Source organism: Odocoileus virginianus, unplaced genomic scaffold (genome assembly GCF_023699985.2).
Source record: "Odocoileus virginianus isolate 20LAN1187 ecotype Illinois unplaced genomic scaffold, Ovbor_1.2 Unplaced_Contig_11, whole genome shotgun sequence".
Classification (NCBI taxonomy): Eukaryota; Metazoa; Chordata; class Mammalia; order Artiodactyla; family Cervidae; genus Odocoileus; species Odocoileus virginianus.
Genome location: NW_027224328.1, coordinates 987,551 through 1,014,972, shown reverse-complemented (window position 1 = coordinate 1,014,972; position 27,422 = coordinate 987,551). Strand labels below are relative to the sequence as shown.

At 39.8% G+C, this 27,422-nt stretch overlaps 1 protein-coding gene across 2 annotated transcripts in view; it reads right to left on the bottom strand.

Annotated features, from left to right (window-relative positions):
- Positions 1–2,851: 2,851 nt before the first annotated feature.
- Positions 2,852–27,422, bottom strand: part of KLRG1 (killer cell lectin like receptor G1) — a 28,676-nt gene continuing 4,105 nt past the window's right edge. Inside the window, exons 3-6 of one of the 2 annotated variants that reach the window (XM_020904635.2) lie at positions 24,865–24,950; positions 14,406–14,506; positions 13,974–14,073; positions 2,852–3,084 (exon numbers count right to left, since the gene is read on the bottom strand). In XM_020904635.2, the coding sequence (XP_020760294.2) occupies positions 2,857–3,084; positions 13,974–14,073; positions 14,406–14,506; positions 24,865–24,950 (515 nt within the window). In that variant the 3' untranslated portion in view covers positions 2,852–2,856. Of the gene's footprint in view, positions 3,085–13,973; positions 14,074–14,405; positions 14,507–24,864; positions 25,035–27,422 lie in introns of both variants that reach the window. The other variant, XM_020904634.2, reaches the window with a different exon arrangement.

Here is a 27,422-nt window from a genome sequence, read left to right as displayed (position 1 = left end):
GCCTGGAGCCCAGATTTGTAGAATCCTCCCCCCACCAGCCCCGCCAAATGGACATAGGACTTAATAGGGAATCCCAACTTCATGCAATGAGTTAGAAGCACTACAAGTAAATAACCGAAAACCACTAGCATTGCCTTTGGTGGGGAAGAAGAATAGAGAAAATCCTGTTGACTGGTATCTGATTCTTGATGCTCTTAGAATGTGTAAGAACTAGGACAGATGGTGAAAGCAGCGTTCAATTTTATTCTGCATTAAGAGAGTTAGTTAGACCAAGTTGAATTAACATTCAATCAAAAGGCAGTGTTCATAGGTGACGCTAGTGGTAAAGCATCCACCTGCCAGTGCAGGAGATGCAAGAGATGCAGGTTTGATCCCTGGGTCGGGGAAGATTCCCTGGAGTAGGAAATGGCAACCTATTCCAGTATTCTTGCCTGGAAAATCCACATGGGCAGAGGAGCCTGGTGGGCTACAGTCCATGGGGTGCAGAGTCAGACGAAGGCCCCATGGGAGTAATTAAAAGTGAAGCTTGACAGATCAGTTGAGGTTGATTTACCAAGGATGTTCCTGTAATAGGAAGCCAATGGAATCTTTTAAAAGCAGAATAGTAGGCCACATTCTTTCTCTGCAACGGCCCACACTCTGTCTGTGGAGTGTGCTTCTCTTGAATCTGAATAAATCTACTTGTTACCTAAAAAAAAAAAAAAAAAAAAAGCAGAATAGTAGGGCTTTCCTAGTTGTCCAGTGGTTAAGAATCCGCCTTGCAATGCAGGGGACACTGGTTCAATCCCTGGTCAGGGAAGATCCCACATGCTAGAAGACCACAACTAATGAGCCTGTGCTCTGGAGCCTGTAAGCTGCAACTGTGAGCCCACATGCCATAGCTACTGACACCCAAGCACCCTAGAGCCTGTGCTCTGCAATAAGAAAAGCTACCACAATGAGAAGCCTTCACAATGCAACTAGAGAGTAGCCCCCGCTTACCATAACTAAAGCCCGAGCACAGCAACCAAGATCCAACATAGCAAAATACACTTTTTAGAAAAGGGTAGTAGCATCAGTTCAGTTCAGTTCAGTCACTCAGTCATGTACGACTCTGCAATCCCATGGACTGAAGCACGCCAAGCCTCCCTGTCCATAACCAACTCCTGGAGTCTAATCAAACTCATGTCCATAGAGTCAGTAATGCCATCCAACCATCTCATCCTCTATCATCCACTTCTTCTCCCCACCTTCAATCTTTCCCAGCATCAGGGTCATTTCAAATGAGTCAGTTATTCACATCAGGTGGTCAAAGTATTGGAGTTTCAGCTTCAGTGTCAGTCCTTCCAATGAATATTCAGGACTGATTTCCTTTAGGATGGACTGGTTGGATCTCCTTGCAGTCCAAGGGACTCTCAAGAGTCTTCTCCAGCACCACAGTTCAAAAGCATCAATTCTTCTTCGGTGCTCAGCTTTCTTTATAGTCCAACTCTCACATCCATACATGACTACTGGAAAAACCATAGCTTTGACTAGATGGACCTTTGTTGGCAAAGTAATATCTCTGCTTTTTAATATGCTGTCTAGGTTGGTCATAACTTTTCTTCCAAGGAGCAAGCATCTTTTAATTTCATGGCTGCAGTCACCATCTGCAGTGATTTTGGAGCCCAAAAAAATAAAGTCTGTCACTGTTTCCATTGTTTCCCCATCTATTTGCCATGAAGTGATGGGACCAGATACCATGATCTTAGTTTTCTGAATGTTGAGTTTTAAGCCAACTTTTTCACTCTCTTCTTTCACTTTCATCAAGAAGCTCTTTAGTGATTTTTTAGTAGCATCAAAGATTTAATCTGAGATAGTAAGAAGCAACAAAAAGGAGCAAGAGAGGTAAAGATAGGTGACAAGAAGATTAATAGTCCTTATTTCTTGTGGAAAATGGGCTGTGAATATATTCTACTTCTTAAAAGTGATTCTTTCATTTTTGCCACTTAAAGAAAGCCAAAATGCTTCGCACCAGTCTGACAAGTTCTAGACCAACATGAAAGTCTACAAAGACATTTTAATGTATGGGTCTACCATCAATAAGTTTAATTCTCTATGCAATTGTTTTCCCAAGTCCGTTAAAAGCCATAATTGACACTCATGGTAAGGCAAGATCAACAATTAATGTGATTAATTATACATCTTAGTTTGAACTAAGATGAGGAATGGGGAACTACTAAGGTAAGGTTAGACATACTGAAAGGATTTTAAAGGATAAATACTGATACATTGGAGGCACATATATAGCATATAGTAGATTTGTGCCTCCGATCGTGAGCATTATAGTGAAAAGACCATCTTGGATGTTCTGCCAGTTTTTCTTTTTCTTTCTTTCTTTTTTTTTTTTTTTTTTTTGGATGTTCTTCCGCTACACTTGTGCCTGATCTGATACCTTAGCAGATGCCCTAAGATGCCCTCTTTTTACGTACAGTAATGAAAGATAACCACAGGGTGGCAGCAGAGGTTAAAAAATATGAACACTGCCGCTTTATTAATTGTAAAAAAATTGGCACAAAATTTAAAAGTTAGGCCAGGGAGGAGAGAAGGAGAGGAATAAAATAATCACGGAAATTTATAATAAGAAGATAACAAAGCAAGGTAACTAGCACACAGATTGTCCTTACTGGTCCACAGAATTGCATTCTGGGAGTAGTGATTATGTGGATGTGTGCGTGTGTGTGTGTGTGTGTGTGTGTGTGCGCGCGAGCGCGCGCGCATATGGGAGGCACATTTTTCACACTTTAACATCTCTGTAATGGGGACACATCCTACGGTGGGTAATATCTATTTTTTTATGTATTGTTGCATAACAAATCACTCCAAAATTCAATCAGCTTAAAAAGCAACAATTTTATTGTATTTTACAGTTTCATGGATTGACTGAGCTTCTTCAGGGGGCTCTTCAGATGGTCCTGCCACGGTTCTCTCATGAAATTGCAGGCTGATAGGAGCTGGGACTGGATTTATCCGAAGGTTCCACTGGGATTCTTGGACTTCTGGGGTCGCCCCCCTCTCCATGTAGCTCAGGACCTCCTTGTCTCTTCTCCAACAGGGTTCCTGGACCTGTTAGAGGGCAACTCAGTGCTCCCAACAAACAAAAGCAGAAGCTGAAACAGTCCTAATGAACACCCCAGAACTCATGAAGAATCACTTTTAATACATTCAGTTGATCAAGAGCATCACAGGGTCCAGCTTATATTCAAGAGAAAGTCAATCAGACTCTGTCGTGAAGGAGTACTAAGATCATGTTACAGAAGACCATGTAGATGGAGGAACTGTTGTAGCCACCTTTGGAAACACATTTTGCTAAATCTGCCATTTGATTAAAATTACTTCTCTCCCCCACATACAAAACATTTTTAGCCTCTCCCCAGACATTCTCACCTTATTATGGATGCGCTAGGACCTCAGCATCAAAATCAGGTGTGAATGGGGTTTGTGCGTGAAGCTCGTTAAGTACTACTCTTCAAGTATAGATCCTGAAGAAATTGGGTGGGCTTTTTGTTGTTGTTGTTCTTTGCGGGGGGTTTTGGGCCGTGCTACGTGGCTTGCAGGATTTTAGTTCCCTAACTGCGGATTGAATCCAAGCTCCTGCAGTGAAAGCACAAGTCCAAACCACTGGACCGCCAGGGAATCCCTAGTTGCTAAAGAAATCTGAACTTACAAGACATCTCTACACAAGCTCAATAAATAATGAGGAAACAAAGAAAGGTAAGTGCAATAAATATTCAGTCCCAAATGAAGAGTAGGGAAAATGGACTCTAGTTCTTGATGGGGGAGTGGCAAGGACAAAAGAGACTGTGGTTCATTATTTTATGCACTTCAAATAGGTGTAGTTCATGGTACATCGGCTACACTCAATGAAGGCATTTGTCTTTGTTTTTAAAGATCGCGTTTGATGGGAGACGGGCAGCCATCTTTGGAAACAAGTCTGACACAGCGTTTTACACAATAGCTGTCAGGTAGTCAACATTCCTTCTTCATGTATGAACTTGGCTGCTTTCCCATTGACCTTCCCATTAAACAGCTTTAATCTCTCAGTGTTGTAGTCAGTGAGTCATTTGAAAAAGGAACTGGAATTCTGCTTGTTTGAAACCCTCCTTTGACAACTCCTAGTCAGGTCAAAAAAGTGTTAGCTTGAAGACCTACAAAATGGTTGTCAGCTTGGCAAACAATCTAGAGAATAGTGAGGCACTCTTTTAGGAAATTCTGCACTGGCAGCAGCCACGTGATGTCCATAAGGACACGGAGTATAAAAAGCGATTCAGATGAAATGCCCTCTAATGAAAATAAGTTTTAGGAATATTGAATGCCGGATGTAGGCCTGGGAGGGAGGCACAGGACAGAAGGGCTAGCTAACATTCCAAATACATCATTGCTACATTTCAGGCAAATAGTGAAAAAGCTCTTGATTTCCAATCTAGTGTTCTCTGCAGAACACTAAGGTTTCGGAACTGGATAACCCAACACAGAAGGCACTTAAACAGAAAAATGGACGGCATGGCTTTTGTCTTTCAAAATGGGGTAGGGGATTAGATGACATTTGTTTATTAAGGACAGAAAAAGCCTGGGGACCTAGCACTACATCAGGGGCTTTATGATAATTCTGCGCCATCTAATAGATGCTCTTTTTTTTACATTTTGGCCAAGCCAAATGGCACGTGGGATCTTAGTTCCCCAGCCAGGAATCAAACCTGGGCCCTCTGCATTGGAAGCAGAGTCTTAACCAGTGGGCCACCAGCAAAGTCCCTGTGCCATACAGTGAAATTACATAGTATATGTGACTATGAACCATTCCAAAATGATAGCAAGATTGGCACTTGATTCTACCTGCACCTTCTCCTTTCTCTCTTAATTTCTGGAAAGCTTAATTTTCTGTAATAAATTGTCACCTTTTTGATAAAAATATGATGTGTTTCTGTTTTATCCTCTTTTGTTCTTTTCTTCATTACTGACACATGCTACTAGTGATACTTTTACTTTCCTTGCTACTTAATGTTATGTTTTTTGTTCTTATTCACTCACTGTCATTCTAGGACTAGAGTCGATAACTGGCAGTGACCTGCATACAGTGTACAAGCAGCCTGACTAATCAAATCAGCCTAGATTTCTGTTTGAAAATGTATGGTGACAAAGGGAATGATTCACCACAAATGAACTCTTTGGGGATCTGAGTAAAGTCAAAATGACACAAGAATTTTTCTAGAATCAAGGTAAGTGATTGGATATAACAGATTCTACACATGATTGATCATTTAAAAATAAACAAAAACCTGTTGTTTGAAAATGTACGGTGACAAAGGGAATGATTCACCACAAATGAACTATTTGGGGATCTGAGTAAAGTCAAAATGACACAAAAATTTTCTAGAATCAAGGTAAGTGATTGGATATAACAGATTCTACACATGATTGATCATTTAAAAATAAAACAAACAAAAACCTGAAAGAGCAGTATTTAACTCCATACCCTCTGACATGGCCTTGGACAGAGAGCTTTAGCAACTCTTAGATCAGGGCAATCATTGACTCTGACCACAAGAGGGCAGTTAAAATCACACGAGGTCATCATACATGTTTGTTTTATTAAAGATCCCAAATCTGGATATGTAAACTGAACTTGTTCAGATAAGCTAGTTCATTATTTTTTAGCTTACTTTTTAATTTAAGGATAATTCCTTTACAGAATTTTGCCATTTTCTGCCACACATCACAAGAATCAGCCATAGGTACACCCATGTCCCCTCCCTCCTGAACCTCCCTCCCACCTCCCTCCCCATCCCACCCTTCTAGATTGCCACAGAGCCCCTGCTTGAGTCCCTGAGGCACATAGCAAATCCCCGTTGGCTATCGATTTCATGTAAGTTTCATCGTAAGTTTCCATGTCACTCTCCACACATCTCACCTCTCCTTCCTCCCCTCCCCCTGTGTCCATAGGTCTGTTCTCTATGTCTGCTTCTCCATCTGCTGCCCTGAAAATAAATTAATCAGCACCATCTTTTTTTTTTTTTTTTTTATTAATTTTTATTAGTTGGAGGCTAATTACTTTACATCATTACAGTAGTTTTTGTTATACATTGATATGAATTAGCCATGGATTTACATGTATTCCCCATCCCAGTCCCCCCTCCCACCTCCCTCTCCACCCGATCCCTCTGGGTCTTCCCAGTGCACCAGGCCCGAGCACTTGTCTCATGTACCCAACCTGAGCTGGTTATCCGTTTCACCCTAGATAATATACATGTTTCAATGCTGTTCTCCTGAAACATCCCACCCTCTCCTTCTCCCAGAGTCCACAAGTCTGTTCCATACATCTGAGTCTCTTTTTCTGTTTTGCATATAGGGTTATCGTTACCATCTTTCTAAAGTCCATATATATGTGTTAGTATACTGTAATGGTCTTTATCTTTCTGACTTACTTCGCTCTGTATAATGGGCTCCAGTTTCATCCATCTCATTAGAACTGATTCAAATGAATTCTTTTTAATGGCTGAGTAGTATTCCATGGTGTATATGTACCACAGCTTCCTCATCCATTCGTCTGCTGATGGGCATCTGGGTTGCTTCCATGTCCTGGCTATTATAAACAGTGCTGCGATGAACATTGGGGTGCATGTGGCTCTTTCAGATCTGGTTTCCTTGAGCACCATCTTTTTAAAGCGGATGGAAAGAGAAGGAAGGAAGGAAAGGACTGTGATTGTTGTTCAGTCGCTAAGTCGTCTCCAACTCTTTGTGACTCCATGACCCGCAGCATGCCAGGCTTGCCTGTCCTTCATTATCTCCCTGAGTTTGCTCAAACTCAAGTGATAGAAAAAAATGAATTTTAATTTAAAAAAACTCAGTTTATACATGTGCAGAAACCAAATAAAATCTTTTGTCAATCCTCAATGTCTGTGTACACAAACTCATACCAAAAGTTTAATCCAATCTAAAACAAAATATCAGTCTTATAAAATTTCAGGCCACATTTCTCTGGCTTCTGAGTCTTGTTTTCACAGACTCCCCCACAGTAGTGGGGAAGTGAGATAGCCCTCTAGCCTCTGGAGTTGGGGATTGGAAGAACAAAGTCTTTTTTACTGGTACTCTGTTATCTAGCTGTCACTTTGTGTGACTGATACCTGTGATGGTCCTGTGATGTGTCATCTCAGCTAGGCAACAGTCCCCAGTCATTCGATCAAACACTGGTCTTTTTTTCTGTCTTGTGGCGCCCTGCAGTATGTGGGATCTTAGTTCCACAACCAAGGATTAAATCCTCACCTCCCGGCACTGGAAGCACAGTCTTAACCACTAGACTGCCAGGGAAGCTCCATCGCACTAGTCTAGATGTTGCTGTGAAGGTATGCTTACCAGGTGGCCTTAGTGTTAAAGAACCCCCTGGCAATGCAGGAGATGCAGGAGACACGGGTTTGATCCCTGAGTCAGGAAAGATCCCCTGGAGGAGGGCATGGCAACCCACTCCAGGATTTTTGCCTGGAGAATTCCATGGACAGAGGAGCCTGGCGGGCTATAGTCCCTAGAGTCGCGAAGAGTTGGACGCAACTGAAGCGACTCAGCACACTGCACACAAAGTCTATAACCGGTTGACTTTAAGCAAGCGAGATTACCATAATCTGGGTGGGATCGATTCAATCAGTTGACAGGCCTTAAGAGCAGAATTGAAGTTTCCCTGACTAAGAAGAATTTCCTCCTGGGGACAGCAGTGTCCCCAGTCTGCCCTTCCTGATAGCCTGCCCTTTGAGTTTTGGACTTGCTAGTTAGCCCCACAAGTGCCTGAACCAATTCCTTGCAATATATTTATTTTTAAATGTATCTCCTACTGGTTCTGCTTCATTTGTTGAACCCAGACTGATATGATCCCCAGATACTAGTGAGTTTCAGGAGATCCCACACACAGCTAGACACACCCCTGAGGAATTTCCACCCTGCACCATTTCCTGATACAGGTGATATGCTCTCTGGAGGGCCTCTTCACTCATGGCGAAACATTCTACAGTACCTCTTCCTCCTGGGGCCCCCTTTGTAGACGACTCAAACCCCATTACCTTCTTCTGTTTCCTCTGGGCCTGGGGTGCTCCTATACCCACTGCACAAATGGCGAAATTGCAACTGGCATCCACTGCATCTGCCCCTCCTTACCTTGGCATGAGCGGCAATTTCAGCTAGCTTCCCACCACCAGACCTCTCCAAGCAACATTCAGATGGAAGTTTCTATGCTGTCCACAACAGGGCACTTAGGTCATGTTCTTACAAGCACTTTCTTGCTCGCCAGTCAGCCCCGGGTCTACAAATTTCCAGAACTGAGCCACACAGACCGGGGAGGACTGGTCCACCTCCAGCGAGCAGGGGCCCTCCTAGTTCCTCCCCAACTTGGCCTGGGCTGAATGAGGGGAAACATGCCAGCAATCTCATCATCCACAGATTCCCTCAAAAAATTTGCCTCTGTAAATTGGTTTTGAATTTTTCATTATATGGGCTGTGGGTAACTGTCCCCAGACCCATTTAGAAAGTCCTATGAGGTATGTCCAAGGACTGTCTTTGGAACATAGGACTTTTCATCACCTACTATTCTCAGCTTTAGGTTTCAGCCAAAATTTTAAGACCACGGGGGAAAAAGTCTCTCTCTGATATTCTATTTCTCTCATCAATGGGGAAGTTCTTGCACTCTCAAAAAAATCAATTATTCATAGCTGAGCATCTATCTAGAATTTTGTATCTTCAAAGAATATTCCCAGGTTGCTCTCGGCTCTCAACAGCATTGTCCACTACTGACTCTGTTCTGAGTCTAGAGCTGTTTGATAAGTCCCCTAGTCTGTCAGTGAATATCTATAGTGCTATACATACAGATTCTTAAAGCCTCCGGGGTGAGCCTTCACACATGTAACTACTGCGCTCATTTCCCTGTTTCTCTAGCAAATGCACCAATTTTCCATCCTTATTGACACAACAATGCCAATTCCAGTTAATTCCTAGTGTTTCTATAATTATGCCTTTCACTGGAGGTCAGTTGTTTTATATTTTCCTTAAACTATTTTTTTTCCATTTATTTTTATTAGTTGGAGGCTAATTACTTTACATCATTGCAGTGGTTTTTGTCATACATTGAAATGAATTAGCCATGGATTTACATGTATTCCCCATCCCGGTCCCCCCTCCCACCTCCCTCTCCACCCGATCCCTCTGGGTCTTCCCAGTGCACCAGGCCCGAGCACTTGTCTCATGCACCCAACCTGGGCTGGTGATCTGTTTCACCCTAGATAATATATATGTTTCGATGCTGTTCTCTTGAAGCATCCCACCCTCGCCTTCTCCCAGAGTCCACAAGTCTGTTCTATACATCTGAGTCTCTTTTTCTGTTTTGCATATAGGGTTATCATTACCATCTTTCTAAATTCCATATATATGTGTTAGTATACTGTAATGGTCTTTATCTTTCTGGCTTACTTCGCTCTGTATAATGGGCTCCAGTTTCATCCATCTCATTAGAACTGATTCAAATGAATTCTTTTTAATGGCTGAGTAATATTCCATGGTGTATATGTACCACAGCTTTCTCATCCATTCGTCTGCTGATGGGCGTCTAGGTTGCTTCCATGTCCTGGCTATTATAAACAGTGCTGCGATGAACATTGGGGTGCACGTGTCTCTTTCAGATCTGGTTTCCTTGGTGTGTATGCCCAGAAGTGGGATTGCTGGGTCATATGGCAGTTCTATTTCCAGCTTTTTAAGAAATCTCCACACTGTTTTCCATAGTGGCTGTACTAATTTGCATTCCCACCAACAGTGTAAGAGGGTTCCCTTTTCTCCACACCCTCTCCAGCATTTATTGCTTGTAGACTTTTGGATAGCAGCCATCCTGACTGGCGTGTAATGGTACCTCATTGTGGTTTTCCTTAAACTAATTTAATCTTAGAATGTAGAATAAAGGATTTCAAAGGACATAAGCAGAAAAATTACAAACTAAGACAAAATACTTTCAGCATCTACTACACACAACTGGCTCATTGCTTTAGTAAATAAAGAACTTTTTCTCACACATTATTTAGGAAAAGATCGATCACCCAATCTCTTTTTTAAAAAGGATATAGGCTATGAACTGTCAGTTCACAGAAAAGGAAATACAAATGACTTGCAAGCATGTAAAAAGATAATTCTTAATAAGTGAAATACAAATTAAAACCACAATGAGAAACCACTTTTCATCTCTCTAATTCGCAAAGATCAAAACGTTTGATGAAAAACTGCATTGGTAAAGATGTAAAGGAAAATGAAACTTGTCATGCATTGCTGGAGGGAGTACAAATCTGCAGATTTATGTAGAGCAATTTGGGAAGTCTACAAATACTCAAAAAGCAAGAAATTACATCTGTAGAAATATAGTCATTGCAGCATTGTTTGTAAAGGCAAAAGAAAGGAAATGATCTAAACTTCCATTAATAGGAGACCAGTTACAGAAATTGTTAAATCCATAAAATAGAATTCTGTCCCACCATTAAAAATAATAAGGCAGTTCTAATGAGTATATAAACATAGGTTCAAGATGTATTGTTAATTGGGGGGTGGGAAGTACATTGCAGAACAGTGTGTATACTATGTTACAACTTGAGGTGTGTTTGTGTGTGCGCATGTATGCTCAGTCATGTCCGACTCTTTATAACCCCAAGGACTGTAGTCCGCTAGGTTCTTCTGTCCATGGAATTTTCCAGGCAAAAATACTGGAGAAGGTTGCCATATACTACTCCAGAGGATCTTCCCGTGTCTCCTACATCTCTTGCATTAGCAGACAGATTCTTCACTACTGAGCCATCTGGGAAGCCCATGTGTGTGTGTGTGTGTGTGTGTGTGTGCACTCGTGTACATAAATGCTTGTCTGTGAACAATTTACATCTGAGAAAGAACATAAGGCGACAATTTTTCCCCAGGGCAAGGAACTGGTGAACTGGCACTCAGAGGTGGAGCAGAGACTCTTTTCATGGCTATGTCTTATAACTTTTAAATTTTATACTGTGCACATATTCAGCTTCAAAATGGTAAATAATAATTTGATAGAAGTAACACATAAAGAATATAAGACTGTGACAAGAGCTTTGAAGAAACTAAACAAGCGGATGTCACAGAGAGCTGGGAGATTGGCTGTTTTGGACAGAGCAATCCTATAATATGGCTCAATGTAAGCTCAGAGAAGTAAAGTATTTTTGCCTAAAGTCACACAGCAATTATTAGAAAAAGGATTTGAGGAAAGGTTGCTCCTGGGGACTTCCCTGGCAATCCAGAGGTCAAGACTTCACCTTTCAATGGAGGGGGTACAGGTTCAATCTCTGATCAGGGAAGCTAAGATCCCACATGCTTGCAGCCAAAAACCAAAACATAAAACAGAAGCAATACTGTAACAAATTCAATAAAGACTTTAAAAATGGTCTACATCAAAGGGGAAAAAAAAAAAATCTTTAAAAAGTTGGTCTTCAAAAAAAAAAAAGTCAGTCTTATTGACTCCAGCATCAGTGCTCTTCCCATTGTCTTCACATGGCTCTCAAGAGGGGAAAAAGGCATTTTCTAAGGAAAAATATATACAAAGAACCCCAGTGGCTTAGTGGTAAAGAATCCGCCTGTAATGTGGGAGACACAGGTTCGATCCCTGGGTTGGGAAGATTCCCCTGAAGAAGGAAATGACTACCCACTCCAGGAAAGTATACTTGCCTGGAGAAACCTATGGACAGAGGATCCTAGGGGTCTCCAGTCCATGGGGTCACAAAAGGGTTGGTCACAACTGAGCAACTGAGCACACACACACACACACATACAAGGAACCAGTGTAACAGTCTTCAGGAAAGCGTTTGAGCATTCCATACCTGTTACAGTTAGCAGCATTTAGATGCAAATAGTTGGTTACAAGTCATGCAGGGCTTTGCAAGTCATAAAAAACTATTTAAGCGGAAAATAGGAAGAACTAAGAGGAAACAAACTTTTAGTTCTTTACTGGGGCTCTAGAGAGCACATTCTAGCCCATCTTTGGAGAGACATCACATATATCACAGCTTGGGACATCACTGTAGCTAAGACAGGAAAAGCCTAAGAGCAGTCTTGGCATCCATGACAACATTTGGAATGTAGTGAGGTCACTGACCCTATATCCAAGTGACCAAAGATGTGGCCCTTTTGAAGACAGGGTAGGACTTGTTTTGAGGGGGCAGAGAAAGTGCAACTTTTTTTAAAAGTTTTGGTTTTTTTTTTTTTTTTTTTGGCTGCATCGGGTCTTAGTTGTAGCACGTGGGCTCTAGCTATGGAGCACGTGGGATCTTAGTTCCTCAACCAGGGATCGAACCCACATTCCCTGCATTGGAAAGAAAGCCTCAGAAAATGCAACTTTTGAAAGTAGATCTAAAAGGGGGAAAAAAGAGAAGAAGGTACATTAAGCAGGTCACTCAAAGCACAAGTGGGACCACACAACTAGTGCTAACTCTCCTTCTCCAGAGCAACAGAACCAAACAAGTCCTACAGAAAAAAAATAAAGGAACTTAGGTGGTTATTTATTTAATCTCTTGGATATTGATAGATACTTAAATAGTTTCTAATTTTTTCCTAAGGACTAGGTCTCTACAGATTGTGTGTTTATTGCTGAATAAAGGGTGCTGTTCCCAAATATATTAATATATGTATATAGTGTTGAGCATATCTAGATTAAACTAGTCCTCTGCAAAAATGGGTTGGTTTAAGGGGGGATTCAGATATACAATATTTCTTGCTCAACTCCTCTAATCAACTCATGGGCTAATATAAACAACTAAAATAAGAAATTTTAAATTCCTTTTTTTTTTATTCAAGCATTGAATATTCACTGATACAAGCAAGCACTATTTTAGGAGTTTGGGATACAAGGGTGAGTTAAATACAGTCTTTGTCCTAGAAATAATACAAAAGGGAAATTCAAATAAACATCAGAATCCATAGTCACCAACAGTACAGAATTATAATCTCCTCATCATTCCCTCCTGTATCTTTTCTTTTTCTTTTCTTTATTGACTTATAATAAGCGATTGTTTTATTTCTGAGATTCTATTGACAACACTGTGCCTTCTTTCCCTTTAATTTTATTTGTCACTATATCCTACTAAGCCCTCCTCTATCTCTAAACAACACCTTGCTTTCTCATCTATGCCCAACCCTACTAAGGATAAATAATGTTTTTCTTATTTTATAGTCATTTGTGCCAAAAATAATTGGGAGATCAATCCACATAAACTGCTTCTGTAAATTTTCCTCTATAATAATGTCTTACCAGACTGCCCACATTTCACATTGTGAAATTAATGTCCAAATCACATTCATAACAAAGAAAAGATACTGGTTTATAAACACACTGGTTTATTCAACCACAACTACGCATTTTTGAAAAGACTAAATTCAGTCAAGGCCAGCTCTTTGTGGAAGTGTGAAGAGCTGAGCCACAAAGTGCCAGCCTGCTCTCACTCATTCACCTTCCACAACTTATTCAAGTTTGACCTGCAAAGAGGCACTGCTAGGATAAAAATGTATTATTGGGGAGGAGTAGCATGTCAACCCACTGGCACCCAGAAAAACCCTTTAGTACACTGGCAATAGTACATAGTTGCACAGATTTCATCAACTCAGCTCAGAATATAACATATTAAAAGTACATTTTTGACAGAGATGATGGGGATGACTAAGCCAACAACCTTAGTCACTAGCAAGAGGGATACTAAAAACAAACCTTATCTGTTTCACAGATTTGCCCACACTCTTTAAAGTGTTAAGATAACATCTAAGTTCTCTCAAAGAGAGTCCAGCAAGAAGCCATCAATCCCAGGGAGGCGGCATTAATCTCACATCTAATTTATGTGCTAGAAGGGCGGCACTCACTAAAGGTTACTCACAAGAGGTCATCTCCCTCTTTTTAGGGAGCCACAGGACAGACAGAACATTCATCAACGTCTGACCTTCTTACAGACCCACGGAAGTTGAACTTCACAGCTAGAGGCTTGGAGACCACCTTTGCCAATGGTACCACACTTCTGTACCAAGCTGTTTGAAGCAATCCTGTAAGAAACCAGAAAAATCAATCACTTAAGGTGATGTGCAGAAAAAAGGAAGTTCTAAGGCATGAAAAGATAAAAAAATGAGCAAATTCTTCCTCCCATTCTGACCTCACTTCTCTCAGCTCCCAAAACTGCAGAATAAAAATTACTCATTATCCTCTTTAAAATGTCCTCTCTTTTTTCTTGCCCTTATCAACTACTGATTTCCTTCCTTGTTTCCTTTTCCTATCCTCTCCTCTCTATCCATTATCCTTGATCTATTTCCCCATATAATTTCTTTTCCCCTTTTCTTTTCTCTTCTCTATCTCTCTGCACTCTTTTGAAGCCCCTTACCTTGAGGTGTTTAAGGCTGATCCATCTTCCCACCTCCAGCCAGAACTGTTTCTCAGACCAATCCAGTAATATTCCTGACTGAGGAAAATTTGGAGCTGGATCTAAATGAGAGGTTGCAGAAGATGAAAAAGGGTAGGAAAAAATGCTGAAAGTTAAAAAAGAGATGTAGGGTCATGGTAATGCTGTTATTCCTTACACCTTCTCTCATCGCTGTTATTTATGAACTGAATGTTTGTGTCCCCTCCCCCCTCAGTGTTATGTTGAAGCTCTGATACCACAAAGTGATGGTGTTTGGAAGTAGTCTTTGGGCAGTATTAGGTTTAGATGAGGTCTTCAGGGTGGGCCCCACACTAAAAATGGGATTAGTGCTCTTCAAAGAAGAGGAGAAGGCTTCCCAGGTGGCTTAGTGGTAAAGAATCCACCTGCCAATGCAGGAGACATAAATGGGTTTGATCCCTGGATCAGGAAGATCCCCTGGAGGAGGGCATGGCAACCCACTCCAGTATTCTTGTCTGGAGAATCCCATGGACAGAGGAGCCTGGCAGGCTACAGTCCACAGGGTCACAAAGAGTCAGACATGACTGAAGTGACTTAGCATGCAGTCTCTTACCACCACATGAGAGGGCAGCTGTCTGCAAGCCAGGAAGAAGTTTCTCACCAGAAACCAAGTCTACCAGCATCTTGATCTTGGACTTGGCCTCCAGACTCTGACACAGAAATATCTGCGGCTTAAGCTCCCCCACCCTGTCTATGGTTTACAGCAGTCCAAGCGGACTGAAACAACCACCTACTCCAAATAACTACTCTCTCTTTCAAACCTTCATTCTAGAGATGTGTTGGTTGCAGAGTGCAATACTTCCTGGTATTGAACTTCACGCCTATAATTATAGTCTTAGATCATGATAGATAAGATAAATATTACATCTCTACCTCCCACTGCAACTTCCTCCTTGATTAGATGGAGCACCAAATAGGTATTCAGATAAATACCAGATATATATATATTCAGATAACTTTGAAAGAAAAGAAGCTAAATACTGCTGTGAACACACATATTTCACATCATAATTTAACACATATGTTATTATTAAACTTGCAACAATGTATTTGGATTGTTGTTTTTTCCCCACTAAACTCCCATTCTCCAAGTCCTCATCAATCTTGCATATGGCAAGAAAAAATAAACACAGTTCTTAAGGAAAAAGCTGATGGTAAGGTTAAGTTGGTTATACTCTTTACATGTCCCATTCTACCCACTAGAACAGAAATAAGATCCTTTGCTCTGTTGAGACTGACCGTCAAATGAAGGAGTTTATATCCTAATGGAATTATCTCTAGAAATAAAATGAACTAAAATAAAGGTTAAATCCCAGAAGGTTAATTTTGTATAGGATTTGGTGCTAGTGTAATAAATATATTTAGCAGCAAGTAAAGTACCACCTTGGAGAAGGCAATGGCACCCCACTCCAGTACTCTTGCCTGGAAAATCCCATGGACAGAGGAGCCTGGTAGGCTGCAGTCCATGGGGTCACTAAGAGTTGGACACAACTGAGCGACTTCACTTTCACTTTTCACTTTCATGCGTTGGAGAAGGAAATGGCACCCCACTCCAGTGTTCTTGCCTGGAGAATCCCAGGGACGGGGGAGCCTGGTGGGCTGCTGTCTATGGGGTCGCACAGAGTCGGACACGACTGAAGCGACTTAGCAGCAGCAGCAGCAGCAGCAAACTACCACCTTGGATATGGCCCTATACTCCCATCAAGTACTTAATCGTGAACACTGGTGGGGGGACAGTCTGAAGTGTAAAGGAAGGGTAGGATAAATGAAATGACATCCTAATCTCCAGATTAGCTGGAAACCTTTTGTGCATTACTTAAACAATTTGCTTAAAATGATTATTTAAATTATGAAAAAAGTGAGTTTATCCTCATTCTTCCAATGGGATTATAAGAAAAACTGTCCATCTCTTTCTTCCTCGCATTTCAGTGGAAGGAATGACAGCTAATGAAACACAGAAATGAATAGACTTCATTCATTAAATAAATAAACATAAACATAGACCTCAATTACAGTCTGAGAGCTGGGATTCGATAATACTCACAAATGCCAATCCTACACTTGATCACTACTCTCAAGATCTATACAATTTTAAGTCACATGATTCTGCCAGTTTACTACTTCTCCCTAATGAGACTGGACGGGACAAATGTTTACTGGATCACTTTCACTTGAAAATCGACATCCCACTTGAAAGAAGCTTTTAGAACCAGAGTGCGATTATCTATAGGGTTCTATGGACTCTTAAGTGATGTGTGTGTGTTACTATAGAAGCAGCATAAAAGCATAAACAAGAGTGTTTATTGCAAGGGTGTGACCTCAGAAGGCTTATCTTGCAGAGAAGGTGTGAACTAGAGCAATGAGGTGCTATGTCATTTTAGAACTAGTAATGTTTGGTTATACTTTAGAGAGGAAAAAAGTACAAAACCTAAAAGCAAGATGAAGACAGAACGCAAACAAATGAAATCAGATACATTTTTTTCTTTCTTTTTCATTTTATTTTTAAGGTCAGTATTTATGTCTTACACACACACACACACACACACACACACACACACATGCTTTTGCAGGCATATTTTTAAATTGTAATTAAAATCCTGCTAAGCTATAGAACATACTCCTTACACTTCCAAAATGAACATGGTTTACAGGATATAGCTAAGATATTTCAACCCATATGGAGATAAACTACTAAAATACCAAAGCTAAGCTGGATATATCTTTGATTGGCTAACTTAATTTCAGGGACTATATACTAAATAACTAACCTCAAGAAAATAATTCTTTTACATATGTTTCTAGCTGCTTAAAATTTGAAAATTAGATTTTTTCTAGAAATACTAAAATAGTTAAGCAAAAATAGAATAATACAGAAATTTTAAAGATAAGTATCTGGAATCATTTAACGTGTGGAAAAAGGAATGAAATAATGTTATGTGAAAAAGCAAAACATGAACATATGATATTCAAAAGCCTAGATATTTACATAGGGTGAATATGTAATTTTAAATAATATGTATGTTATGTCTTCAAATAATATCATTTACATTTTTTTCTTCAATCCCCCAGACACTTTTTCAGGTGAAGTACTTAAAATAATACATGTAGTTATTACTTAGGGGGGAAAAAAGTACAATACAGAGCACCTGTAAAGTCTAAAATTAATTAGAGCTATTGTTTTCAATTTAGAGGTATTTCACTTGAAAATGTGTCTGGAAGGCTGAGGAAACACACATTGAGCATATTACTTGAAAGTGTAACAAATATACTATTTAAAAATAACTTAATCCTCTGTTTCCAGACTTTTCAAATATATCCTATAAGAATGTAAGCATTGACTACTAGCACATAAAAACATGCAGATAGGAGGTTTAACGAAAACTTGACAGGGTACAAAATTACTAGAATTAAGTATTGATAAGAATTTCCTCTATAATTTTGTGTATGTGCACAATACTAAAAGTTAGTAGGCCTTGCTCTATAAACCAGAACACTCTCTTTAAAAGAGTGAAATGCTGGGGTCCCACCAACTGGGGTGGCAGGAGGACCCGCACTCCCACTTCACTAAGTCTTCCAGGATGCACCTGCCCACAGGCACCTGGCATGTTCTCGCCCCCTGTGATGCCCAGGAGGGAAGTCGGCTCCACCCTGGGAGCAACAAAGGAGGAGCCCAAGAGATGAGGTTGTCAGCTCACCTGCTTCTGCAAAAGTGGAAATCAGAGTGGAAGCCAAAAACAGGTGGCAGGAAAGGGTAAATCTTCAGACAAAAAAAAAAAAAAAAAAAAAACCACAAAAGGGGAAAAAGGAGCACAAGAGAAAAAGGCTAACCAAAAGACAAGATTTACCTGCAGAAAACAGAGAAACTAAGAGCAAGGAGACCCCAGCCTCTGACAAAGCAGGAAAGGAAAGAAGCCAAATCTGATTCAAATCACACGCCCGGCTTTAGTGGTCTCTGTCTCCCTTCTTGTACAATACAAGGCAATATGTTTAGCAACTATTTTGTAAATGCAAAATTGTGAGTAGCTCTGGAAACATTTTTAAGAAGGAGGAAATTCAACCTTATTCCATTTTTTAAGTGCTAACTGCTTTTCTTTAAGAGGTGAAATCATTTACTGGTTGTTTATTTTTTTGGGTACAACCAGAAAATACTGGGATATTGAATACAGATGCTTTGATTGTCTTGGGTGTCAGCTTAACATTGCATAGCTGGGGCAGATTTTACATCCTCCAATACAAAGCGCACTAAATGGCAATTTGGAGTCAGTTGTGTGTTTAACATGTCTTGGACACGTTGAATTACTTTTATTCCCATGTTGGTTTTGATGGAACTGTTTCTTAAAGAAAAACCACACCTTGATCTCTGCTCTCCCTGTCAGAATTTTGTGCACTCTATAGCATCTTTGTTCAGGTAATCCAGTTTTCCTAGTAACTTTCTTAATCTGCTGTGAAAGATTAATGTCACATACACTACTAATGAATTTTCAAATTGTGAATCTGTGGGATATGTAATATAACAGTGTATGAACACTTGAAGGCATTCATACTTAACATACTGTTAAGAAAAGTTTGCCTCCAGATTTTAAACTGGAGAGTAACTGGGATAATTGTTCAGAAAAGAATCACAATTACATGTTATTTTTTTAGATTTTTGGTACAAATGTTAAGAATTATACACAAATTTAAACTTCTGTATACCAGTCAATCCTAAAGGAAATCAACCCTGAATATTCATTGAAAGGACTGATGCTGAAGCTGAAGCTCCAATACTTTGGCCACCTGATGCAAAGAGCTGACTCACTGGAAAAGACCCTGATGCTGGGAAAGACTGAAGGCAAGAGAAGGGGATGACAGAGGATGAGATGGTTGGATGGCATCACTGACTCAATGGACATGAGTTTGAGCAAGCTCTGGGAGATAGTAAAGGACAGGGAAGCCTGGCATGCTACAGTCCATGGGGTCACAAAGAATCAGACATGACATCGATTGAACAACACAGCAAAATACTGATCCTCAAAACCATCAGTACAATTTCAATTATGAAAGAAAAAAAAAAGTAAAACACTGTCCATCAACAGGTGAATGGATAAACAAAATGTGGTCCTATCCATATAATGAAATATTATTCAGCCTTTAAAAGGAATGAAATTCTGATACCTGCTACAGCACAGATGTACCTTGGAAATATGCTAAACAAATGAAGCCAAGGAAATAAAATAAGCCAGATACAAAAGGACATAAGGGAAAATTCAGAGACATTAAGAATAGACTAGTAGTCACCAGGGGTTGGGGGGCAGAGTTATGGGGAGTTACTGTTTAATGGGTGTGGAGTTTCTGTTTGGGGTGATGAAAAAGGTTCTGGAGGTGAACAGCGGTCACAGTTGCACAACGATGTGAATATACTTAATTCCACTTAATTGTATACTTGAAAATTGTCAAAATAGTAAGTTGTATGTTACTCATGCTTTACCACAACTTTTTAAGTAAAAAAAAAAGGACTGGAAGTATCCTAACCTACCTACCAAAGGTATGCTTTGGGGTGAAGTTCATAATGGTTGCTTTATCTGGTTATGAAGAAAGAGTAACAAACACGCACACATTCCCAGACTACGAAGACCTCAAGTAAAACAATTCTCCTGCTTCCAGCTATTTAGTTCTGTCTTCTAACATATCATTTCAGGTTTCCTCAAAAGGGAAAAACTCAATTCAACAAATCATAATTAACTTTGTGATACATATTGTACTGAAATTTCAAGCCCTGGAAGACAGAAAGGAAAAACAAAAGTTATTTCAACTCTGGGCTTTATTTTCAAGTCTCAAGGGGAATTAAAGTGGAAAGAAGAAAAGCTAAAATGAAGTGATTTGTCCTATGTTAAAAAACAATTTCACATAGATTTTCTCACTTAATACTTGTAATGAATCCGGAAAAAATTTCTCCACTTGGTACATGAGGAAACTGAGAGTCAAAGAGATTAAGAAACTTGCTAAAGCTCACATCGCTAGTAAGCAATTTAGTAAAAAGAAATTCATGTCTGTCTGAAAGAAATGAAGCTCTTTTCATTACCTGAATCTACTTTACATTATGAGGAAAAGTGACCATCTTATCATAGTGTATGTAGTCACAGAAGGAAACCTTGGATATAATTAGATGTAAACACTAACTATAAGAAAAGCCAATATTGAAATTTCAGGGAGAAGATGGGGACAATCCCAAAGTCATATACTCTAACAGGGATGATGGTTCAACTTGAATGAGAGATTGTTAAAGCAATAAAGTCTGAAGATATAATCTCAAATTATGATAATGAGGAAGAAAGATGTTATAGGGCGAGGAGTATCAGGATAGATGCAAAGAAACCAAAGTATTTCCACAGGGAACTCTTTAGTCAACATATATTTAAAAATAACACACCAACAACTATAAGAAACAAAAGCTAACAATCAAAATAAACTTATCTATATGGAGAAAAAAATAACAACAAAAATCAAGAATTTGAACATAGCTCAACATTCAGAAAACTAAGATCATGGCATCTGGTCCCATCACTTCATGGGAAATAGATGGGGAAACAGTGGAAGCAGTGTCAGACTTTATTTTTTGGGGGGGCTCCAAAATCACTGCAGATGGTGACTGCAGCCATGAAATTAAAAGACGCTTACTCCTTGGAAGGAAAGTTATGACCAACCTAGACAGCATAATAAAAAGCAGAGACATTACTTTGCCAACAAAGGTCCGTCTAGTCAAGGCTATGGTTTTTCCAGTAGTCATGTATGGATGTGAGAGTTGGACTATAAAGAAAGCTGAGCACCAAAAAATTGATGCTTTTGAACTGTGGTGTTGGAGAAGACTTTTGAAAGTCCCTTGGACTGCAAGGAGATCCAACCAGTCCATTCTAAAGGAGACCAGTCCTGGGTGTTCATTGGAAGGACTGATGCTGAAGCTGAAACTCCAATACTTTGGCCACCTCATGCGAAGAGTTGACTCATTGGGAAAGACCCTGATGCTGGGAGGGATTGGGGGCAGGAGGAGAAGGGGATGACAGAGGATGAGATGGCTGGATGGCATCACCAACTCGATGGACATGAGTTTGAGTAAACTCCGGGAGTTGGTGATGGACAGGGAGGCCTGGCATGCTGCAATTCATGGGGTCACAGAGTTGGACACAACTGCTCGACTTAACTGAACTGAACTGAAAGATCTAAAGATAAATTCAAAGAACAGCAAAAGCCAAAAAGAGCAGATGCCATAAGGTAAACAGAACACTGAGGAAATAATAGAACAATTCAACTTCAATTTTTTTTATTTTCTCAAAAATAAAATAAATCTTGAAATCCAAGACACAAAAAGAGATAATAAGTGAACACCTCAGCATATAATTTTCATGTAAATAAATTTTTAAGAATAGTAAAATATATAAGTGAACACCTCACTATTTAAAAATATTTAAACCCCAAGGGCAATAAAATATACATCCCAGATTCAAATTCAAATAATATTTTAAACATGCATAGAAAATAAAAGGAGCCAGCAGACAAACAACTGGAAAAGTGATTTCATTTTTCAGCATACACAAGATGGATTCTGAAAGCTGTCAAAACACAGTATTTCCGTAAGACTTTAAAAGGTGGATTGGTGTGGAGTTTAAAAATTTGGCTCTGAAAAGAAAGTTTGGCTCTGTCAGATTTGTAGCCCTGGACTTGCTCATTAACTCTTCTGAATTTTATTCACTCAATGAAATGGAGAGGTTGAATTCTACTTCATAAGATACACTGTGAAGATTAAGAACAATAAAGTAGAACTGAATACCTATCACATAGCAGGTGCTCTATGTTTCTATTTTTATTATTTTCTATTATTTTTATTATTTTCTACTATTTTCTATTTTTATTATTTTCACAGTAGTTTCTATTTTTATTATTTTCATTATAAGCTTTGCTATCTATAACTGATCTAAGAGGTGCACTGTAGTTATATATCTTACTGAAAAATAACTATTTAACAGTGTAAGAGGGACACTTCTGATAGCCTTGGAGCCTCTAGCATAGAGCAAACTAATTCCCTAGCAGTATTCTCCACCACTGGAATGTCAGAAAACTTTGGTTTTCATAGATCTTTATACTCTTTTGGTAGCTGTTTAGAACTAAGTAGTGCTAGCGGTAAAGAATCTGCCTGCCAGTGCAGGAGACACAAGAGATGCAGGTTCGATCCCTGGGTTGGGAAGATCCCCTGGAGGAGGGCATGGCAACCCACTCCAGTATTCTTGCCTGAAGAATTCCATGGATAGAGGAGCCTGGTGGGCTACGGTCCCTAGGGTCACACAGAGTAGGACATGACTGAAGCAACTTATCACGTGCAATACTAGGAAAAGCAAGCATTTATCTTAAAATTATATATATAAATATTGCCATGAGAGTGAAAGAATAACAACACTAGTACAACAAAGTCAACAGACTAGATATAAGTCAAGTTGGTTTTACAGGATCTTACAAAAGCTGAGGGCAAGAAAAAGAGTCAGGTCAGAGAACCAAGCAAAATTCCACAGGAAAGTCAGAAGTAAGACTTATCTGTAGCTGCTATGCAATCTCTCAGGGATATTCTACTGAGAGCATAGAATATCCTTTCCAGGACTGATTTGAATCAAGGGTCCTTAAAAGGAGGTAAACCAGTTTTAGAAATGCATCCAGTCTAACTCTGTTCAGCTTACTCAACAGTAGATCAGGATTTATACTAAGTAGAGAAAGAATGGAGAGATGAAATCCTTGAACACTCATCCTTTAACATTCCTCCAGGGGACCTCAGAGAAACAAAACCATCCCCACCTCCCAGCTATTCTGGGCTGCAGCCGTCATTATCACACTGCAATTATGGTAGCTGCCTCTCTGCAATTCTCCGAGGCACTGTCTTGTATTATGATTCACTACTCTGTTTATCAGTGTTTGCTCAACATTATTTCAAGTTGTCTGCTCACTTCTGCTATTGATTTCACTCAGCCTAAGAACTCAGAGGCAGTTGTATCAGAATGAGAATAGGAGTTGCTGCAAAAAGATTGAGAAACCAAGGTTATTATTACTAGGTGCCATAAAAGCATGATTCAACAGGTCTAAAGAATACACCCCAGTGCATTCTGTCACCTAGTTTATGGGAGGATAAAGGAAAAGTAAGTCACAGAAGTGGACTGATTTGAAGTTAGAGTTTATGCAGAATTTCAAAGGAATGAGTATTCTTTTGACAGACAACAGGAATCCAGATGCTTTAGTCTACACTTAAAACAGGAAGTTACAAACTTTATAGACCGTATGCTCTGTCCAACTGCTTTAGAGTAATTCATTGCTTCTCAGAATTTCCCCTAAGGGATGTTTAATATAGTTGAATTCTTAATAAACTCTTCTCTGTGATTCTACCCCAAAAAGAAGATGTAAAACAATATCAAAACACAAAGCTCAGCATGAAATTAGCACAAAACCTAAGTAAGATTCCTTATTTTCTTTGCATATGTTATTTAAGTTGACAAGTTAGAATTTGATTGATTTTTGTACCAGGTAAGCTCAGGATGTCAACTCCTGTGTTACTTTGAGATGCTCTAGGATTCATAAAGAACTCGCTTCCTGACAGTTGAGCAGACAGGAAAGATCTGGGAGGCCAGTAGGAAGTGGAGCCCAGCAGCTCAACTCTGCGAGGAGTTTAAAATTGCACACACACACTTTCCTTCCTTCTTTCTCAACTTTCTGGAACTGCTTCTTCCTCATGCCCTCTACACAACCCCAACTGATTCCTAGCCTAGACCTTACTGAATTCTAATGAATGAAGACAAAACATTATGAAGAAGGTATTAAGTTCCTAGGCTACCTCTCTTTCCCTCCCTCCCAAGTTCCAACAGCTCTCACTGGTAAGAGAGAGCTGGTGAAACTTGTAAAGTGAGTAAAGTGCTTCTTTACTATTAGACTCATATGTGTCTGGATCTAATGTTTTCTTTTATTAGATTTGTGAAAGTGAAAGTCGCTCAGTCATGTCTGACTCTTTGAGACCCCATGGACTATACAGTCCATGGAATTCTCCAGGCCAGAATACTGGAGTGGGTAGCCTTTCCCTTCTCCAGGGGATCTTCCAAACCCAGGGATCAAACCCAGGTCTCCTGCATTGCAGCAGATTCTTTACCAGCTGAGCCACAATGGAAGCCCTATATTTATGATCTACTTCCTCCCCATAATACTCACCATCCTGCCACCTCCAACACACACACACACAGGCATACATACCAACTGGAGCAACTAGGTATATAACTGAGGGTTGTTGGGGAAGGGAAAGGAAAGAACATTCCTTTTGCTCCTCAAAAGAAGATACACGATACATTTGAACAGCATTCTCCAACAAAACTGCCTATGTTTACTAAATGTTTGCACTTACCATTTCCTTTTGGTCTTTACACATAAAGAGATTCGCGTCTTTGGCTAAGCAGAATTCCAGGCTAGAATTCCAGCTCCTTTTTTCCACTGAAAAGTAATAACAGTGGTCACCATACCCCATCCAGAAGTCTGGGCAGTGAGGACAGCCGGCACAAGTGGAGAACTTGGAGCCTGGACAGGAAGAGGACTTGGGTCACATCTTTATGGATCACTTGGTCTTGGCAATGAAATGGGGGATAAACTGTCTTCCCTGTCCTCTACCTTTCAGATTAAGGTTTAGAGAAATGTACAACAATGCACGGTCTCAAATTAAATACCTCACAATGTCCAACTCTATTACTACTACTGAACATTCTGTTAAGCAAGGATGTGAAGGAGCAGGGAAGGAAGTGGATATAAGCTGGCTGAAGACTGGGAGGAGAGTCCCTTGCTTGTGCTAGACATCAGTATGCACGTGTGACACATGCACAACAGGTAATATAACAGTGTATTTGCATGAATGTATCGCTGTACTATTTATATAGACTCAGAGCATACATTGTGTAATAGCATAATGCACATTGTTTAAATCAGGTAGAATCTCTGAGAATATACAACCACAGTCTGACACTCCATAATAGTGCAGAAGAAAAGGACAGAAACTAGAAAGAACAAACTTATCTAGAATGAAAGGCTGTTTTTTTTTTTAATCACAAATGCATTAAAAATTCAATAGAAATCGGACAAAAGACATCCTTCATCAAAAAGAATTCATCCTAGATATTAAAAATAAAAGATTTTCTGACAGAGAAGGATATCAGCTGCTAAAATGAAAAGTCATGCCATTCTCCTCACTGACCTCTTTTATATACAGACACTCTCATTCCTTTAAAATGGTTGTGCTACAAAGGAAACTATAAGCAAGGTGAAAAGACAGCCCTCAGATTGGGAGAAAATAATAGCAAATGAAGCAACAGACAAAGGATTAATCTCAAAAATATACAAGCAACTTCTGCAGCTCAACTCCAGAAAAATAAATGACCCAATCAAAAAATGGGCCAAAGAACTAAACAGACATTTCTCCAAGGAAGACATACAGATGGCAAAAAAACACATGAAAAGATGCTCAACATCACTCATTATCAGAGAAATGCAAATCAAAACCACAATGAGGTACCATTATACGCCAGTCAGGATGGCTGCTATCCAAAAGTCTACAAGCAATAAATGCTGGAGAGGGTGTGGAGAAAAGGGAACCCTCTTACACTGTTGGTGGGAATGCAAATTAGTACAGCCACTATGGAAAACAGTGTGGAGATTTCTTAAAAAGCTGTAAATAGAACTGCCATATGACCCAGCAATCCCACTTCTGGGCATACACACCGAGCAAACCAGATCTGAAAGAGACACGTGCACCTCAATGTTCATCGCAGCACTGTTTATAATAGCCAGGACATGGAAGCAACCTAGATGCCCATCAGCAGACGAATGGATGAGGAAGCTGTGGTACATATATACCATGGAATACTACTCAGCCATTAAAAAGAATTCATTTGAATCAGTTCTAATGAGATGGATGAATCTGGAGCCCATTATACAGAGCGAAGTAAGCCAGAAAGATAAAGACCATTACAGTATACTAACACATATATATGGACTTTAGAAAGATGGTAACGATAACCCTATATGCAAAACAGAAAAAGAGACTCAGATGTATGAAACAGACTTGTGGACTCTGTGGGAGAAGGCAAGGATGGGATGTTTCAAGAGAACAGCATCGAAACATATATATTATCTAGGGTGAAACCGATCACCAGCCCAGGTTGGGTGCATGTGACAAGTGCTCGGGCCTGGTGCACTGGGAAGACCCAGAGGGATCGGGTGGAGAGGAAGGTGGGAGGGGGGACCGGGATGGGGAATACATGTAAATCCATGGCTAATTCATTTCAATGTATGACAAAAACCACTGCAATGATGTAAAGTAATTAGCCTCCAACTAATAAAAATAAATGGAAAAAAATAAAAAAAATAAAATAAAATAAAATAAAATAAAATAAAGTGGTTGTGCTATAGATCCGTGAAAATGAAAGAGAACTGAATAAGCTTACATGATAATAATTCAATGCAAATTTAAAATTCTGTTGATTTTCTACTTCTATAAGACATATTTGTATAAACCCTCCATAAACACAATCTCACAATAGGCAAGTGTGAACCATTATATCAAGTGAGCACACATGTGGATACATAATTGCAGAGTAGATTATGTATCTATTCCAGATTTGAAGTTAAAAAGTGGGGAAAGTAGACAACCTTTCTGTAGGAAGGCCTGGCATGGGAACAACATAGGGTTCTGGAGATCAAGCTATGAAGTCGACACTTTATAATTTGTGTTTTTTCCATACAACTGTGACGGTATCCAGACTGAAGGAAAAATTCCTGATTTGCCCAGGAGTCTCCTTCTGCCAAACGTAGGACTTGGATCTGATGTAGCGGTCCTAGGACTGAACCCTTAGAACCCCAATTAATAAAATCTGTCTAACCTGTCACTTGGGCCTTCCCTAGTGGCTCAGTAAAGAA